Raw genomic sequence first — 17,521 nt, forward strand, 5'->3', positions numbered from 1 at the left:
ATCAGACTTTGGTAGTGAGCCTGTCACCTTTCAAGTGTTCCCTAATCTTACCCAACAGCTAGGATGGCTTTATTGGAAAAAAACAAGTAAAAGCAACGGAAAGAGGAAATTGAATTAACATCTTGCACAGACTGTAGCAAATTGTTTGTGCAGATCCAGAGGGAGCAACTTCACATATCTATTTTCCAGTCATATAATTGCCCAACTTCCCTTCACCGCCATAGCCCAGAATGAGTAAGAGGTGCTTGAGGCACACTCTGGTTCCCTGAAGCTTGTTGAAGGAACAGTGATGTTTGATGAAGCCACAGGCCTGACCTGGAGGCAGCTGCAGAGCCCAGGCAGGTTCTCCACAGTGAGGATGGCTAAGGACAAGGTGAGGCTGACAGCTTGAGTACCAGGGTGCCTGTCCCAGCCAGGCCATCATTTATGATGCTAGGAGCTGCTGACTGAGGGGAATTGAACACCCCACCCAGGTTCGGATCACCTTTTCTGGCACTAGCCAAGCTGAGCTTGCAGACTGCACTGAAGCAAGTGCTGCACATTTGCTTGTGTGTTCTACAAAATCCAGAGCCGAAGAAGTGTGGCCCTGAGGTTGGCTCAGGCTCCAAACAGCTTTTGCACTGACAAGCATCCCACATTTTTTTCTCCTGTGGTATGTTGGCTGCAGGGAGGAATTTGCCAAGAAGAGCAGGGAAGGGCTGCCAAGATCATAGCTTCATTTTGGATCCAGAGAGTTACTAATTTATCATCAGTCAGAGGCAGCAGGCACCACCCTGCAGCTGTTTGCCTCTATGTGTCACACACCCTCCCCACCAGTTTAGGCAAAACAAGGAATTCCTTTCCCCTTTCACCCCCGTTTTTGTATCCTGGGGCTTATTATATGGAGAGAAGGCATTGAGGGATGGTAAGAGGTCAAGGAAAGCAGGGAGGAAAAAGCAGGCTTCAGGAAAAAGGGCCAGCATGCAGTGGGGTCTGAGCAGGTGCCAGAATCCACAGCTGTTCCCTTGTTCTTCTTTCCTGGCAGGAGAAGAATTCCTGTATCTTTATTATTTCTGTTAGTCAAGTGTTTTCTTTATTATGCCTCATAATAGATATGCTTTGATTTGCTTGAGTGGCTGTAGGTTGACTGAATGTGCACGTGCTGAGGAAGAGGAGCAGCTCTGTGTGTGCTCGGAGGCACTAACTGATGTTGGCTTTGGGTTCTGCAGGAAGTTGTTGCCCACTGGATTGCGGAATGCCGCCTTAGCATAGAACAGGCTCGCCTGCTCACACTGCAAACAGCCCGCAAGATTGACACACTGGGCAACAGAAGAGCAAGGAAAGAGGTAAATTACATTTTGTGGTAGCCAGGACTCAGTGGATGCAATGCCTGGTTAAAAGACAAGGTAAAACACATGGCTAAACATAATTATTCTAAGTGTAGAATTTAACTCCATGTTGAAAACAGCCTTAAGATAGGCTTTTAATTGTCAGAAGATGGGGGAGTGATCACGGAGATTAATCTGTTCCAGCATTGCTTGCTTGTCTCAACACAATAAGATAGTTTTGGGTAACTGGAAACAGTTTTACTATACCCAGGGAATGGGAACAACAGAGCTCTCATCCAGCTCCAAGAGGAAGGAATGTACTGAGAGGTACCAGTATTCAGCAGAAGTGTTCACTTACTTATGAAACTATTACTGATAATGGGAGTTCTTCTAACTACAGGTAGCCATGACCAAGGTGGTTGTTCCACGAGCTGTGCTTAAAGTGATTGACTGTGCAGTGCAAGTGTGTGGTGGGGCTGGAGTTTCCCAGGATTTTCCTTTGGCGTTCATGTGAGTAAAGCGAGATTTCCTGTAAAGTCTAAGCATTTCTTTTGTGATAATTTATAACACTAGTACATGCTGGTTCACCTCAGCATGAAATAATAGTGTGTCCCTTTAGGCCCTAACATTTAAAGCAATTGTTTTTATAGTGCAATTAGTGTGAGAAAAAAATAAAAGCTGGCAGTGTACCTAAAATAGTTCTTATCAGCAGTAAAGAAAATGTGCTTCTAAAACTTAATATTATTATCCCTTATGGCCTTGGGGCAAAGCGAAACTCCTGAATTCCCAGCCCACCCATCTCAACCCTGCCAGGAAGATTTTGCTGCAGTATCTCCCACATGGTAGCACTTTCCAAAGCAAGGCGTGGCCAAAGGGCAGCAGTGAGAGCTCCCGTGCGAGCCTGTGTGGCTGCGGTGGCAGGGCAGGAACCACCCCTGACGCAGCTGTGCCCGCACAGGTTCGCGTACATACGCACCCTGCGCCTGGCAGATGGGCCCGACGAAGTTCATCTCTCAACAATTGCACGGTGGGAACTCCTGGATCAGTCAAAGAAGCTCACTGCAAAAATCTAATGTCAGCATAAAGCCTTCTCAAATGGAGGGAAGATTCAGGAAAAGTTTCAGGGTAATAATGGTATCTGAGGTAAAACTGAATTAATACAAAAACTTGATTCTAACTGGAAGCAATTTTTGCTTTTCACTTACTACACTTAATAATTATGAGCTTGCTTTTAAGAATTTGCAGAATGCCATGTAAATAACTTTTCTGGATTCTTTGTAACACTAAATAAAATCTATTTCTAACGGGCCTAGAGTGTGTTGTTTGTTCTGAATCAAAGCCCTTTATCCTTTTTATTGTAGACAAAGCAGTTTTGAGTCAGAAGTCCCACACAATTTAATTTATTGCAAGCTAAGCTAAACTTTTAATTTTGTTACATGACAAACACTGGAGGTAGTACCTTGCTTTTTCTTCTCCACAGCTCAGCTGCAGTCCAGCCCTCTCTGCTCCTCAGTTCCTTCTCTCAGCTGCCTTCCTTGTCACTGAGACTACATTCAGTCCAGGCCCCAGCTCCCCTCAAGTGAGGCTCAGGGCAGCACAGAAGGCTGGGGTCAGGTGTAGCAGTTTGTTTGCTACTGCTTGCTAATTACTCTGCAGTGCTTCTCCAAATGGATCTCCACCACCCTTTTCCCTTATAGATGTCCCTTTTGTGCACCCTCACAAGCCTCCTCATGCTTCCAGCTGCTCCCACCCTTTCTTAAACATGCCTAAGCTCAGGTGGCACCTTCCTCCCTAAGGAGCTGATGTTTGGCTGGCAGCAGCAGGGTCAGGGTGCAGGTCATGGCCTCCGCTGCTACCAGACCAGGCTCTGGCATTTATGCCCAGTACAGCTGTATGAAGTTCTCAGTGGTCAGAGTTGCTCAGTTCTGCTCCTGTTCCAATCCCCTCTGATCTGAGCTACTGCAAGAGAACTTGACTGTGCAGGAACAGAACCAGGCAGATCACAGCACACTGCACCACTGGCAGCTCTACTTCCTGGAGTTAGGATAATCACTGTTCAACTTACACAGGACTGGTAACTTAAGGGCAATGAAGTTAAGGACACAAGGGTTTACTATCTGCATGAACAAGCCCCCCCACTCCAAGCTCCTTCCTGTTGCAGCCTGGGGAGAACATTGTGCTTGGCTCAGTCCTCAGGATGAGGCTGTGCCAGTTCTGTCCTTGAGCTCAGAGCTGAGTGCTCATCTGAAGAGTGTCCAGCTACAGCTGCAGTGGTCACTTAGTGTTACATTCCCCTGTGGGAATGGTTTCTCCCCCCTCAGGGACCCCTGGAGCTCGTGTCATGTAGTCTGACCCTTCCTTCCCTTTCTGACCCCATTGGCTGGGTGCCAGCTTGCCCCACCCTCAGAAGTCCTGAGAAAAGACCCTGTCCCCCTGGGGACGTCCTCTCTTTCCCCGGACACCATCTGGAAAGAGCAGCAGAGTACCTAGAACTGGAAGCATTCCATGTAGTTCCTTAACTCATTATACTTAAAACCAAAATTATGACCTCTTTTGAGAAAGCAGTAATTCTTGTTTACATTTCCATTCATATTTCCATTTAATTTCCTCTTGCTTCCTGCCAAGAATGTTTTCTGGGAAGTTGAGAGTGTCAGCAGGTCAGTGGCTGAAATGCACTTCAAATACAAAACCACCTGCACTGTTCTACTACATGTGGTTCAGGAGTTCTGCTCTAGGCTGTCATAACCTGCACAAAGTGTTTTTTCAACCAAGAACGCCCAGGATCAGATTTAGCCACGTTCCAATTAGGGTCTCTGACTGCCTTAATTTCTCACACTTTCAAAAAACAGCTAGACAAGAACACCACCTTTATCTCATTAACAAGGCTCTTAATTCCCTTTATTTTAAAAGTCTATGTACATATGAATGATCTGTATAATGTACACTCAATATAGAAAGTTTTTATATACTGGATAATGTATAGAACATTTCACAATTACACTAATTTCTTACATAACATGTCAACTTTTTAAGGTTTTTTGCTGAAGCTTTGTCATTTTGGTCAAGCCAGTTATACATACAAATGTCTAATGCTGTTTGATCCGAGGAAGAAGATAATGTTAATGATTAAGGACATGAGTGAACTGGTGCAGGGACAAACCCTTTCAGGTCATGTTCAAGGGAAGTGATCACATCAGACTGAGAAATGAAGGGATGCCCTTTTAGCAGGGTCGGTGAGGTCAAAGTTATTTTAGCCCAATTCCTCTAGACTGTAGCTCAACTCCAGTCATGCTAATTCATAAAATATAAAAACTAGGAAAGTTTGATTCACAGTCTTGTAAACAAATATAAAGGAACAAAATGTGCTTATGTACAACAAGAAAAAATTCTTGTGTACCCATTTCAGCTGATCCGCAGAGTGCTTTCTTGTGTTACAGTGTGGTAGTTAGAATCACTGACTTTTCCTAGAAAAAAAAAGTCATAGAAAAAAGGAATAACACTGTCATAAACACCGGGCAAGGCAGTAAGTTCACTTCAATGTATTGGAGGAAAGTGCTGTTCCTCGTCACTGGCCAGTCTGCCTTTGTCTCTTCCACAAGCATTTCCAGTCCTTAGCTGACATCTCCCACTTCGTTGTCTACCGGGGGTGGTACGTTGGGCATTACGGATGACGTCGTCCCTGCAGTGAGGTAACCAGCAACTCCAGGGCCTTTCAGGAGGAAAATAAATACTGATGATTAGTTTTCCTTCGGTTGGGTGACTGAACAGCTTTATTCCCTCTGGTAACGCTAAGAGGCATCATCTAAGTCAACCAGACACCTTACACAAGAACATTTAACAGTTTTTCTTTAGATTCTTTAAAATCTAGGAATGCTGGAAACTAAGACTTCATAGTCTACCAAGTGGAATAGCTTGTGGGAGCCATTTTTGGGCTTGCTCAGTTTTTTTTATTCTGATAGTCCAAATAAGTTAAAAGGAACCCCAACCAGCTGCATCACCTTCCATCATGGAAGCAGCAGTAAAGTGGAGATGGCCTTCTTTTGCTAAAGAAAGGCCCTGCCATGGACTCAAAGTGAGTTTAGTCATGTGTTCCACTATTCGGCTCCTTGTGTACCTTTTCAGTGTTGTAAAGGTTTTTCCCAGCTGTACAGTTCCAGGAAGCACAATGGGCTGCCCCATGAAGAAGCAGAACTGCCTAAAGCTTGTCTAGCCAGCATTTTGTGCCTTCAGTTGGAATAAAGTGACAGCATTCTCGGGATACACAAATTCTATACTGGAGATGTGGGGCTCACACCATTACTAAGTTTCCATATTGATTACTATAGGGGCAATCAGTTTTGCACTGCAGGCAAAGCCTCTCTCCCTCAATGCCTGGAATTAAAAATTTAGTCACATAGAAACTTTCAACAAATGCAATAAAAACTTAGGTTGCAGCATGAGGTGTCTTAACAGTAATTTTTATCATATTAGTGACTGATTACTCACAACATGTTCCTGCACAAATACAGTGACTGATTTGGTCTTAGACCTCCAGCCCACACTGCCAATATTCATCACATCTCATCTTCCTTTACTCTTCCCCTTTAAGCTGTCCTCACTGAGTTCTCCCAAATTTACTATTCCTTCCTGTCCCACCCTCCTTTCTCACCCTTCAGCCCAGGGCCAGACCATCAGAGCGTGGTTTGTCTCCCTGCAAACAGTCCCACACCACTCCTGCGGGCAGAGGGCAAAGCAAGCAGTGCCTCTGGCAATAAAAAGCTCTCTGACTGCGGGAGGGGACCTCTCTTTGCCAGCCCATCCGTGGAACCTGCCGGGCGTCACACCCACTGTTCCTAGTGCCAAAATTCCCCACAGTTAATCTTGTGCCTCAGGCTCTTCCATTATGGAGGATTCCTAACAGTTCTGGAGTTGAGTTCCTGTGCAGTACCAGCAAGCACCACCCCGTGCAGTTGTCAGTGTGTGCTCCTGTGTGCCCGAGGGAGGCAGGGCAAGTGTGTCGGTGTTGGGCGCTTTGGGCCCACGCATGTGGACAGCTCTGGGACATGCATCTGTGACTCGGAATGCAGCGAGCGCAGCGTGCGTTCTGCGAGGTGGTATCTACCTGCTTTAGAGAGCTACACAGAAGTTAGCAAGCTGCCTGACACAGCAGATCTAAAGCCCACTTCTCAGGTGAAGGGGACTGCTGCCAGTTAGAAGGGAAGGAGAAGAGACACCTGAGGGAAGAGAAATAAGCAAGGGAAGTTTCAAGGGAAGTGCAAATAGCAAAGCAATTTGAAGCAAGACATAAGGCAGAATACAAGATAAGAGAGGTTAAAAGTAAAGCTTGGTTTCCATCTAAACTTTGCATTTGTACAGCACCTTCATTCTACATTGGCAAGCACTTAAACATTAGGCAATTTAAAAGCAGCACAGGCCTTAAGGCAACTGGAAAACTGTATTGCCCCCAGTCTCAAGCCTGACCACATCTGGTATAGTTTCATTTCCTGGCCAATAATCAGTCAGCATTTTCTTCCCTTTTCCAAATTCATAGTATTTATGAAATACCAAGGAAATTCAGTACAAACTGAATCAGTTCCAGTGTTCTTTGTCAAACTGGCATTAAACAGTACAAAACCAGAAAACTTCTGTTCAGAGCTAAAGCACACAGTCCTGTGTGTAAAAAATGCATCAAGTGCAATACCTATTCTCAAAATATAAGCAACTACTTCTAGAAGGTGTAGTTCCTGACTTGAAAGGCTCTTGCTTCATTTTCTCCAAATACATTCTAGTATCTTGCAGGAAAAGCTTTGGCCATCTGATTTATACCTCATTAGTTCAGTTATGCTCTAAAGCTTTACCAAGATTCCTGTACTGGGTTAGATGAGAAAGTTCCATGTGGCACATGGCTGTGTCCACATTGGCTTGTCACAAAGGACTTAAACTCACCTGTGGGGCAAAGCTTTTAAGACCAAGAGTTTGTTCAGCTGAAAGCTACTGAGGATGTTTGCATCATGTGTTGCTTTAGACAGTTTGCTGCAATGTCATTACCTGCTACATCTGAAAATATTTGATGTGATAATGATGTTTTGGACTGTGATACTGTGTCTGTCAAGTGCTGCTCCAGTGAAGAAGAACAGGACTTGATTTGCAGTGACATAACTGATCTGGGATTATGTGTGCACCATGCAAGGAAGTTCCCATCAGCTGCTAACCTTGGTGTGCACACAGTGCACAGCACACAGAGCTAAAATGCTCTTCCTCACTACCAGTGGGGCTGGGGTGCCTCTGGGGGGCCATTTCAACCTTGGTGGCACCAGGAGGGGACGCACCCAAGGTGCACCACTGCTGCAGTGAAGTCTATGCTGCAAGCTCCACATGCAAGCAGGAGGCCATCCTGGCAGGCCACTGATTCTGGCTGGAACACAACTGCCTGCCTAACACTAAAGCTGTGTTAATTCACACAGCCAACAGTACAGACAGTCTGAGTGATTCTGAAGGCAGTTTACACAGCCCTCCAACTGTGGACAAACTTGGTTATAGAACTGAAGTAGACTGATCCTGAGAAAGCATGCAAAGCTTCTATCATTCATCAATTTCAATTACACCTCTGCTTTGTCACTACAGAGTACTTGCAAGTCTTGCCAGTGTCCAGATTCTGTTGCTTAGTATGTACAGCAAAGACTGTGCAGAGAAATATATTCTCAACCAGCAAGAAGTTTACCTCTTAGTAAATGTTTTAAAAACTTACTGTATTTTTACAGTGCTGAATGTTCAAACCACATGATGGCACTAGATCCTGGGGATAAACAGTAACTCCAGAGTCCAGTGTGACTATTAAGTAACAATTCAGGACAGAAACAGGAAAGAGTTGCTAACCTGTGAGGTATCCTGATGTCTGTGTATCAGAAATGAACAAGTCGTGTTTCTGATCCTTGAAGGCACTCCACACAGAAGAACGGGACAGAATTTCATTTACCTACAGTATTTGAAGAGATAACAGTGAGTAAGTGCCATTTGTCATGTTCTAGGCAAACAATCCCATTTTCTATTGCCAAACCATTCTGAAGAGACTGGCTTTTCCATGTGGACTGTGCAGCTGAACACAATGCTCCAAAGAAGCTACTTCATAGCTCGACCTCATCCTTTGTTCCCCAGAAAGGTGACAGGGAAAAGCAACCCTAGAAGCAGCCCTTGCCACTCACTGACAGCTGAGGGAAAAGAGGACTTTTCCTATACTGGAGCAAGGACTTTCTAGGTCTACTTTCAAGGACTACTTGGAAGAAAGACCTATTCCAAATTTCCTCCCCTTTGGAAAGCTTTCAACAAAAGGGTAAGAGAAAGGCATTAAGAACTAGCACAGTTACTGGGACAAATTTACTTAGATATACATCCAAGCTGCATCCAAAGCTGCTGCAGTTACATATTTATTCAGGAAACAGAAGAAAAATTTACATTTGTTATTTATTACATACACAAGTGTATACACATACACTTATTACACAAGTTCTGAAGAGTTGCCAGTTAAAGCTAACCAGCTCATAGAACATTTCTGCACTTGGGATTTGTCTTGGTTATTGGTGCTCTTCACATGCATTGAGCCAATGACTTCTCCAACAAGCAAGAGATGAAGAAAGTACAAACCATAATCGTTTTGCAGTTGCAGAATGTTAACATTTTAGGTGAGATGATACACATGATGGCCAGAAGATTAAACAAGGGATGTTTGGAGCTTGGCCTACCAAGTGCTGAGGCCCAGATAAGACTTGTGAGCACTCACCTGCTCCCCATACTGCAGGCTGCGAGACATGGATTTCAGAGTCTTGACAATCTGAGCTTTGGTTGCAGATGGGCTTTCCAGGTTCTCAAGACCAACCCCTTCAAGCAGCTTGAGAAGGTAAGGGACCAAATCTGCTTTCAAAGCCTGTTAACATACTCAAATGAGTTGTCTTAACACGGACCAGGAAGTTCCATACAGATTTTTTCTATCACTAGCATTAGTGTGAACCAGAAGTGCCAACAGCTATTCCTACACATGCCAAGATGAATCCTGAGCTGTATGAATACAAGCAAGAGAAAGCAAAGACACTGTCCAGCAATTCTGCTCTATCTAGGTGTAAACTCAGTTGAGTTAGCTGGCATTCACTACACTTTCTCAGTGGAAAAAACACCACCCTGTGCACTAAGCTTCGATGCTGAGGTAACATCCTTGAACAGGTTTGCATTTTCAATAAAAAACTTTTCCAACAAGAAAGACGCCTTAGTAAAGTGCCCAGGAGGCTTCCCAGATGGCATTTAAGTTGAGCAGTTTAAATATACCACATTTTTACAGTCTGAGAATGTTCTACTTACTTGGGCTACCAAGTCAGTTTGTTCCTTCTGAAACATTCGATTCAGTGTTTCACAGGCTATCCCAACTACATCTGATCTCTTTTTCATTCCATTCATGAGAGGGCCAATGGTCTCCAGTGATGCCATCGCTCTAACACAAAGCTGTAGAGAGATAAACATCCTGAGGCCTTTTTTTTATGCCAAGAATAATGCTTATTGCAGACACGGTCAGCCAACACCATGGATTTCTCAGTGTTTAATCTAACAATTCTCCATTAATTAGCTACAGGTCCCTACTCACCTGCTACACAGTATTTATAGTTAGAATAATGCCCCTTTAGGAACACCACTAAACAATACAAATAATCCCAGCTCTGCTTGTCTCCCCTCAAGCACTTGAATGATTCAGTACCTCATTGTCTGACAATATGTGCATGACACGAATTGCACTTTTAGGAATGGCATTGTTCTTGTGATTCATAGCCTGGATTATCTTGTGAAGATGACCAAGAGGAGGAACTTGATCAGCTAGCTGAGGCTGGGCACTGAACAGGCACACAGTTGCTGTGGTAATGGTTTCTAAAGTTTCCCCCTGCAGAAAATTGAAAATCAACAGAAAGTGTAACTCAGTAAACCCTTTTATATCTTCATAATAATAACATTTCTCACTTGCTTTGCATTATAATTTTTTTTCCCTAATGCTTTTATATCACTTTGCTCTCAAACTGCTAAAACAACAAGTTAAGAACATGATTATCAGCTCCAATAGTGGCAAACATTCCCTAGATCCAAAAACACAGATCACATGGGAATTCCTAAGCACTATTTCCAGCATCTTGAGAATCCAGTATCTGGCTAAGTTGCTTGGTGGAAGCATGGAGAGCATGGATGCTCACTGACCACCTGAATTCCTAAAGGATTCTGCAGCCTGTGCAGAAGCACTTGTCACACCTTGTGTATTCTGCATGCCTCTGCAAACTGCTGTCACATTTTTGCAATAAAGATGCCTGTTTTATTCAGCATCCTAGTTAGTTTCCATCCTGCAAGTCTAACACAGAATCTGTCTGAACACTGTTTAAAAATTAATTTTCAAACTGTAACACATCTGCTGTACTCATTACACTAACTGCTAGATGGCAGCCTTCTGGAGGTCACGATTTTACCAGAGTGGGACATTAGTGTGGCAGAAGGACAACAGAAGTCTCAAGAGCAGAAATTTTTAGGTGGTGTAGAACAAGTACCATTTTTTTAGGTTGGCCAGTCATGGAATAATTAAAAGACACTTCATTTGTTAAGCCTCATCTCTAGCACTAAGTAAGTGTCTAAGACTTAACTGAAGCTAATTCTATGGCTTCAGGGACTTTTAAAAACCTTGACTCATGTTCAGAAGTTGCCTAAACATATCAACACACTTTTACAGAGTCAGAAGGCAGACAGAAAACTCCATTTATAATGGGAAGAAAGTATGAGGTTCTAAGTTAATCAGACACAAAAGACTAAAAAACTTAAGAATGCTAAACAAATTCAAAGCATAGAACCAGAAAAAAATCATCTTACATGGGGGTTATTTTTCTCCAGTAGTTCAGTAAACTTTTCCAACAGTGCAATGAGAAATTCTCTTGGTTTCCGTAAAACCCAGGCCGGCTGGGCAATAAAAATCCTGAGGAAGACTCCCCCCACTGAAAGTTCACCTTCTGCCTCACCATACACCACAGCAAAGTCTTCAGGCAGCTGTTGAATTGTAAAGCAGAAGTTACTGACAAGGGTATTTGAGAGATCTAAAACGATTTCTCTAAGTGGTCAGGATCACTAACTGTATTCTCCAAAACAGAGCTGTGCAAGAGCGATAAACCCTTCATCTTGAAAGAACGAGAGGTAAGAAGTGACAGAAGAAAGAACAGGGCAGTGCAGGCAGTACCACCACAGTGAACTTTTCTTTCAAAGAACACAAGTAACTGAACCTACTGCAACAGTGGCAAACCCTAGCTCAAGGGAAGCTCCAGCAACAAGGCTGATGATGCAACAGCCCTTTCCTTCCTTGCACACTTCAGGGAAAGGTTTCTCACCATCAGTCTAGGGGAAATTCCAGTTTTCATCTGGATCAAAACAGACATCATGATGTGTTCAGAAACTGGTTTAATGTTGAACTAGAGGACTGCTGGGAGGAAGTCATGTCTAGCTTTTTGCAGATACTGGGAATCACTACATACTGAAACACCTCACTGATGAGCCTGATGTGAGGGAATGGCTAAGGACTCAAATATTTTTTGAGACCCAGTGACTTACTAAAGTTACTTCGCATTTACCAAGAGCAAGTTTACTATGGCTATGTAGTCACAGGACTTTTTCTGGCAAACCAGTTTTCTCCTTTGCTGCTGAATTTTGATGAGTTTTAGAATGGCCTGAACTATCAGAACATTCACAGTATGCTGACAGTGGTTTTACAGGTGTGTGTCTAATTTCAAGGTGCAAGCAGTAACAAAAGCATCAACATTAAACCAGTTATGTTTTCAGTTATGAACAGCTATGTTCACAGCACAGCAGTGAATTCCTGTTAGTACTTTAAGAGAAAGGACTGTTAGAGTCCAATACATGCATCCATTATCAAGCCTCCCTGGAGACACTCAAAGCAGAAAGAATATACTTTTACCTTCCAGTTAGTGTCAGGGTTGTCCCTCTGAAGTTTAAAGTGCCTTTAAAAAGAAAGTAAGTTTTAATGCACAGTAAAAGAAGCAGTTGTCTTCTCTACTTGACACCTCAGTCTCCCTCCATCATTGTGAAGCAGCTCCAGTTTCTAAGCCCCATTCTACCCCCACTGTATCCTTCCAAATCCTGCAGCAGTGAGCAAAGACCTGGACTGTACACAAAACTGCACCTGCATCACTGACTTACAGGTACAGTACACAAACAGTGAACAAGTTTCTTTCACTGACATCTGGCTTGCAAGAATTCTACTTTTCACAGGCAGAGCTCTGTCTCACAGTTCTTCTACAGTAACTCTGATTTATTGCCACTAAGAGTCTCAGTTAAAGATAACTGAGTCGGAAGGTTTCCACATACTCAAGCATCATTTCTCGAACTGTTGTTGATACTCTCTCCCTGGAGCTGTCATTCCAAATTAATTCTGGATTTTCATGGGTTCCCTCAAAGATATGAACAGCAGCTTCAGGGTTGTCTCTCATGGCATCCATGAAGACTCCAGGTAAAAATTTCATTAGTGTGATTCTAACCTAGAAGGAATGAACATAAATGACATTTAGTGTATCTACGACAAACCAACTGACAGGACAAATGGACAGAAATAGAAAACTCCACAATGTCCAGCTGTCCTTAATGCTGCAATTGTCTAGTGCTAGCCCACAAAATAGAACAGTGCCATCAATTCAAATGGCAATAGCCAGTGACACTGAAGTCCAGGTCTCTTCTGTCAAAGTCATTACAAATGGAAACCAAACTGCTTATACAAGTAACTGTACATACAGTACAGTATGTCAGTATGAAGATATATAAGGATTTACTGTATAACAGCTTCTAGAAGTCTGCTCACAGATTAAAAATTAAATTATTTTGAAAAAGCCTGATTTCTCCATACATGAATATTTCAGATACAGAAGAGGGTTTTTTTGCTCATCTTTAGAGAGATGTAGGTAATATCAAGAAAGAGTTCCCACACTAGCTGTTAAGATTCTTACCTTTGGACCCACCAGCTTATCTGCAGTCATTTTGGCAAAAAGCTCTGCTGTTTGTGCTCGGACCTGTGGATGAGTTGAGTTGCAAAACATATCTAGTAAGTAGATTAAAGCACCTGTAACAAAGAGATAGGGAGCATTCATTTTTTTTCTGGTCACAAGTAGTAGAAATTCTCCAATTCCACACTTTATTTTAAAGGGAAGAGTGGCCATTCTATCCCCTTTAAGTCCATTGCTGCAGAAACATTTGCTTTCAGTGTAGTACTGTACCTTTTGCCATGGCCTCTTTAATTATTTTTGTGCTAGATGTCAGAGCATACAAAGTTTCAAGGACAAGCTGCCGACCTGCCAAAATAAAGAGCTTTAAGAACTTTGCTTCACAGAGAATGAATAAACAAAGATAAATATAACTGATCTTAACAGAAAACTGTATCAAAACTGCAATAAACCTTCAGACAATTACAAGCTGAGGGATTTCTGGCTATACTACATTAGTTAAGGAATGCCAAATCAATCACACATTCCAATACAGCATAACTTCCTAATTAGATGCTAATTAGTTAAATTCCCAGGAATAATTTGTCAATGGAGCACTATACAATTCAGAAGTAATCAGAGTACCTGCAATTCATGTTATTCAGGTCACACATTTAAGACAAAAATTTGGTCATGCACAACATTTGTGTAAACCATCCTTGTTAGCTTTGGATATGACAGTCACTAGTGTTTAAATCAGCAGACAGAAGTGACTTAGCAGCATATCACAGGGCCTGTGTGATGACAGATGATCTACATTTTGCATTTGTTTAAAAAACTATCTATTTCTATTCTTGCTTCCTGTCATCTTTAAAAAAACTGGTGGTTCCTGTTTAGTAGCTCTGCTTTTCTTATCTAGCAGGGAAATAACTGATAGCTGAAGAACGTTATTAGGGCTGGGCATAGAAACACCATGTTTCACTGAGGATGTACTGCAGTATTGTCATTACTGCTCTCATTAATAGCTGAGCAACTGGAATGGAGCACAGCAAGAGCTGGGAAGCCTGAGGAAAGCTTTGTTCCAATGTACAGGTGTTCTTACTGTAGTTTCTCTTCATAACCCAGGCTCTATATCCTATAAAGCTAACTAGATCATTTTAACCTAAAACTCAGTGCTAATTTCACTCTTATAAATTTCTGATTTAGAAACCCTTTGCCTTGCAAGATGGAGAATCCTATGGTACCTACTTGAAGGTAAGGAATGCAGGAGTGCCAGTAAGTTAGCAAGAACCATTGCCTCAGCAATGTTGTTAACACATTCTTGATTACTTGTTACTATGTTCACGACCTGCAAAAGATCAGAAACAGCACTTGATTATATTTCAGCTATTCAGACACTTTTCAGAAAATTCACTGAAGTCAGTCAACTCACTGGCCAACAGAGCTGATATTTACAATACTTATTCCTGCCACCAAATTATTTTGTCTCTTCAGGCAAGAAGGATGCAAAGACACAGGCAGAAAGTATTGCGTTTTCCTCCAAGGAGGAACTGACACCTTGGAATCCCAATCACAGTATATTTGAAATGCTACTCTAACAGCTACACAATCAGGTTCATGGTTATTATATAAAGCCTCCAGACAGGGAGGTTGGGAGTTTGTGGGGGTTGGTTTGTTTTTTAGTTGGTTGGGTTTTTTACCTCCAGAGCCAATTGCTGCACCAGGCCAGCTCCATGAACACGCAGAAGGGAGAATATCAACTTAAAGTGCCCTATGCATTCACACTCAGAACCTGCAAGAGACCAAATAAGTTACTCTCAATGTCAGCCAAAGCACTCACTGAAGGCCAATTCCCATGCCCATATTTCACTATAGAGAGGTGTTGAAGACTACACAGCTGTATGTAGTCTGCCACAGTAGTTGTAACAGCTTATACAGGACAGTACCCGCTACAGAGTTAGAAAAATATGAACTCCTCTCTATTAATATAGTTCCCACAGAATTTCAGGTCAACAATATTTCAAAAACAGAGGCTAAGTCCCCTCTCTAAGGAAAGTAACTGATGTAGTTCTTGGACTACCTAGTTACTTGCATTCTTACAAAACAACTAAACAAATTCCGTATTTTTATTTATCATTGACCATCAAAACCTATTGTCTTCAAATACACTTGCCCTTTCCCAATGTCCCAGCTAGAGCAGGGTTGCCATCTCCAGCAGGAACAGCTGCCTTCAGGTTCACAATTGCAAACACAGAGAACATCCTAACCAGCTATTATTAGATACCACCATAGTAACATGGTTTGCTTTTAGAAGTAGCATCTAATGCAGTAGGAAAATATCCCAATCATTTGCCTCAGGCTTTTCCAGTCTGTACATTGATGTCTGCTCATTAAACTTTGCTGTCCACTCTCAAGAGCACCTTTACCTCTTGCTTTACTACAGCCCTAACATAGGTGCCATTTAGGTGTTTACTAGCAAGCAGTACTCAGTTCAATGAGGATTTTTTGATGCAAGGAGGTTTAAAAATCAGTTGAAGATTCTTTGAAGGATTACAGAAAGTTTCTTTCAAGAGGTTTATGTCTTCCTAGCAACAGCAGGATCAAACTACAGCTAAAACTTAACGATACAGAAAGAAAAACAAATAAGACTTCAATTTAACCCAAAATTTTGCTACATCTACTGACAGTGTTCTCCAGGTAAGAAAAAAACCAGCAAGCTTATATGGCTTACCAACAATGTTAAACTCTGTCAGCAAGCAAAAAAAGCTTTCTTCTCACTGGAAGACAGGGACTACAGAGGTTCAGAGTTTTTAACGTCCACAGAAGAGTATACTGGGGAAGTTTAGTTTTAAGCCTACCTGGGTTGTGTTTTATGACGTTTCTCAGAGCCTCCAGGGCCATTTCAACTCTCCGTAAGCGATCTCCATGTTGATTGGACTCCACTTTCCCAGTCTGAGTTATTGCCATGAGCGTATGAAGGTACTGTGCTTGTGAGCCCACATAATCCAAGAGGCTTGCAGCAAATGCTTTAGGAAGCTTTGAAGTAGAGATGACAGCATGTTGAGTTGTGTGATGAAACAGTACCCACAGTAGAAAAAAACATATCCAAATCATTTCTACATTTCACATATTCCTTTCTTCCAGACAGGCAACACTTCTCTTTAACAGCTCTGTAACAGCTGGTTCACATTAAACCCTATTTCTATCTAAACTGACACTTAAAAAGCTGCCACTACTCCAACAGGTGTCTGTTTACCCACATATATAGATTGATTGTAAAGCCAATAGGCAGAATCACCATCTGGAATTACTGAATCCAGGCAAGTGCCTGCATCACAAGCTTGTAGAGAGAAGTCCTTAAGACATCTGAAGAACACATCTTATGACAGACTTGTTCTTTAATTTACTCTGCTCCAGCAAAGAGCTTTCTCATGACACGCTGATCTTGAAGGAAATGTCCATAACATTTTGTATTTTCTCCATTCTGTTTGCAATAACAGAGTTAAATAGGAAGAAGCAGCATTCCAAACAACTAGCTTTACAGGAAGATTTTTAGCTACATCTCACCTCTAGCTGGAAGGTAGGGACCTCATTGTAGACTCTAACAAAAATCTCCCCCACAATAAGTTCCTTTGCATGGTCACTGAAGACGAAGTCAGATCCATAGCTCTTGTCACAATCACCCTTTAAGCAGAGATAAGCAGCACAAGCTCAGACAGAAAATAATCTTGTAGAAAGCGTAAAGCTATAATCCGATAACCAAATAGACAATACTTGTACAGAAAACTTAATGCTTCAGCAAGTCAGAAGCTCAGACTGAAACATAACACAATATGAACAAGCAAAATCTTAGGGGTTTTCTTTTCTTTTAAAAACTACAGAATGAAGAAAGTGACTTTGAGGTAGACAAAAACGGAGACTTATATTAACCATACATACAACTGCATCCCAAGAGGATATAGGAAAACACGAAAGAGTATTTTTAAAAATAGTACTGGGATTTTAAGTAAAGAGTATCTTACTCTCTTAATCATGCTTTCTTGCTGAGATTCCAAAAACTCAAGTAATTCAGCTCGTGTCCCATTGTTCCAGATCAAGTAGGGGTTCTCTGTGTTACTGTTAAGCATCTTCAGAGTCTAAGAAAAGGAATTTACACCATGTAACACATTTCCAACAGTTCTGAATCACTGTGCACAGTAATCAGCATGTTTATGGTATCAGTCAATCCAATCTTATTAACAG

At 42.1% G+C, this 17,521-nt stretch overlaps 2 protein-coding genes across 3 annotated transcripts in view; one reads left to right on the forward strand and one right to left on the reverse strand.

Moving 5' to 3' along the window:
- The window catches only part of ACAD11 (acyl-CoA dehydrogenase family member 11), a 28,854-nt gene extending 26,239 nt beyond the window's left edge, over positions 1-2,615 (forward strand). Inside the window, exons 18-20 of the mRNA XM_063407681.1 lie at positions 1,209-1,325; positions 1,708-1,817; positions 2,266-2,615. Of these exons, the coding sequence (XP_063263751.1) occupies positions 1,209-1,325; positions 1,708-1,817; positions 2,266-2,380 (342 nt within the window). The 3' untranslated portion in view covers positions 2,381-2,615. The remainder of the gene's footprint in view (positions 1-1,208; positions 1,326-1,707; positions 1,818-2,265) is intronic.
- Positions 2,616-4,174: 1,559 nt separating this feature from the next.
- Positions 4,175-17,521, reverse strand: part of DNAJC13 (DnaJ heat shock protein family (Hsp40) member C13) — a 56,811-nt gene continuing 43,464 nt past the window's right edge. For both annotated transcript variants that reach the window (XM_063407737.1, XM_063407728.1), the window contains 15 exons: positions 17,302-17,415; positions 16,847-16,963; positions 16,138-16,315; positions 14,980-15,071; positions 14,528-14,627; positions 13,574-13,648; positions 13,307-13,419; positions 12,675-12,844; positions 12,265-12,307; positions 11,172-11,345; positions 10,027-10,206; positions 9,636-9,776; positions 9,064-9,207; positions 8,163-8,262; positions 4,175-5,016 (listed from right to left, as the gene is read on the reverse strand). In XM_063407737.1, the coding sequence (XP_063263807.1) occupies positions 4,919-5,016; positions 8,163-8,262; positions 9,064-9,207; positions 9,636-9,776; positions 10,027-10,206; positions 11,172-11,345; positions 12,265-12,307; positions 12,675-12,844; positions 13,307-13,419; positions 13,574-13,648; positions 14,528-14,627; positions 14,980-15,071; positions 16,138-16,315; positions 16,847-16,963; positions 17,302-17,415 (1,839 nt within the window). In that variant the 3' untranslated portion in view covers positions 4,175-4,918. The remainder of the gene's footprint in view (positions 5,017-8,162; positions 8,263-9,063; positions 9,208-9,635; positions 9,777-10,026; positions 10,207-11,171; positions 11,346-12,264; positions 12,308-12,674; positions 12,845-13,306; positions 13,420-13,573; positions 13,649-14,527; positions 14,628-14,979; positions 15,072-16,137; positions 16,316-16,846; positions 16,964-17,301; positions 17,416-17,521) is intronic.

This window comes from Prinia subflava, chromosome 1 (genome assembly GCF_021018805.1).
Source record: "Prinia subflava isolate CZ2003 ecotype Zambia chromosome 1, Cam_Psub_1.2, whole genome shotgun sequence".
Classification (NCBI taxonomy): Eukaryota; Metazoa; Chordata; class Aves; order Passeriformes; family Cisticolidae; genus Prinia; species Prinia subflava.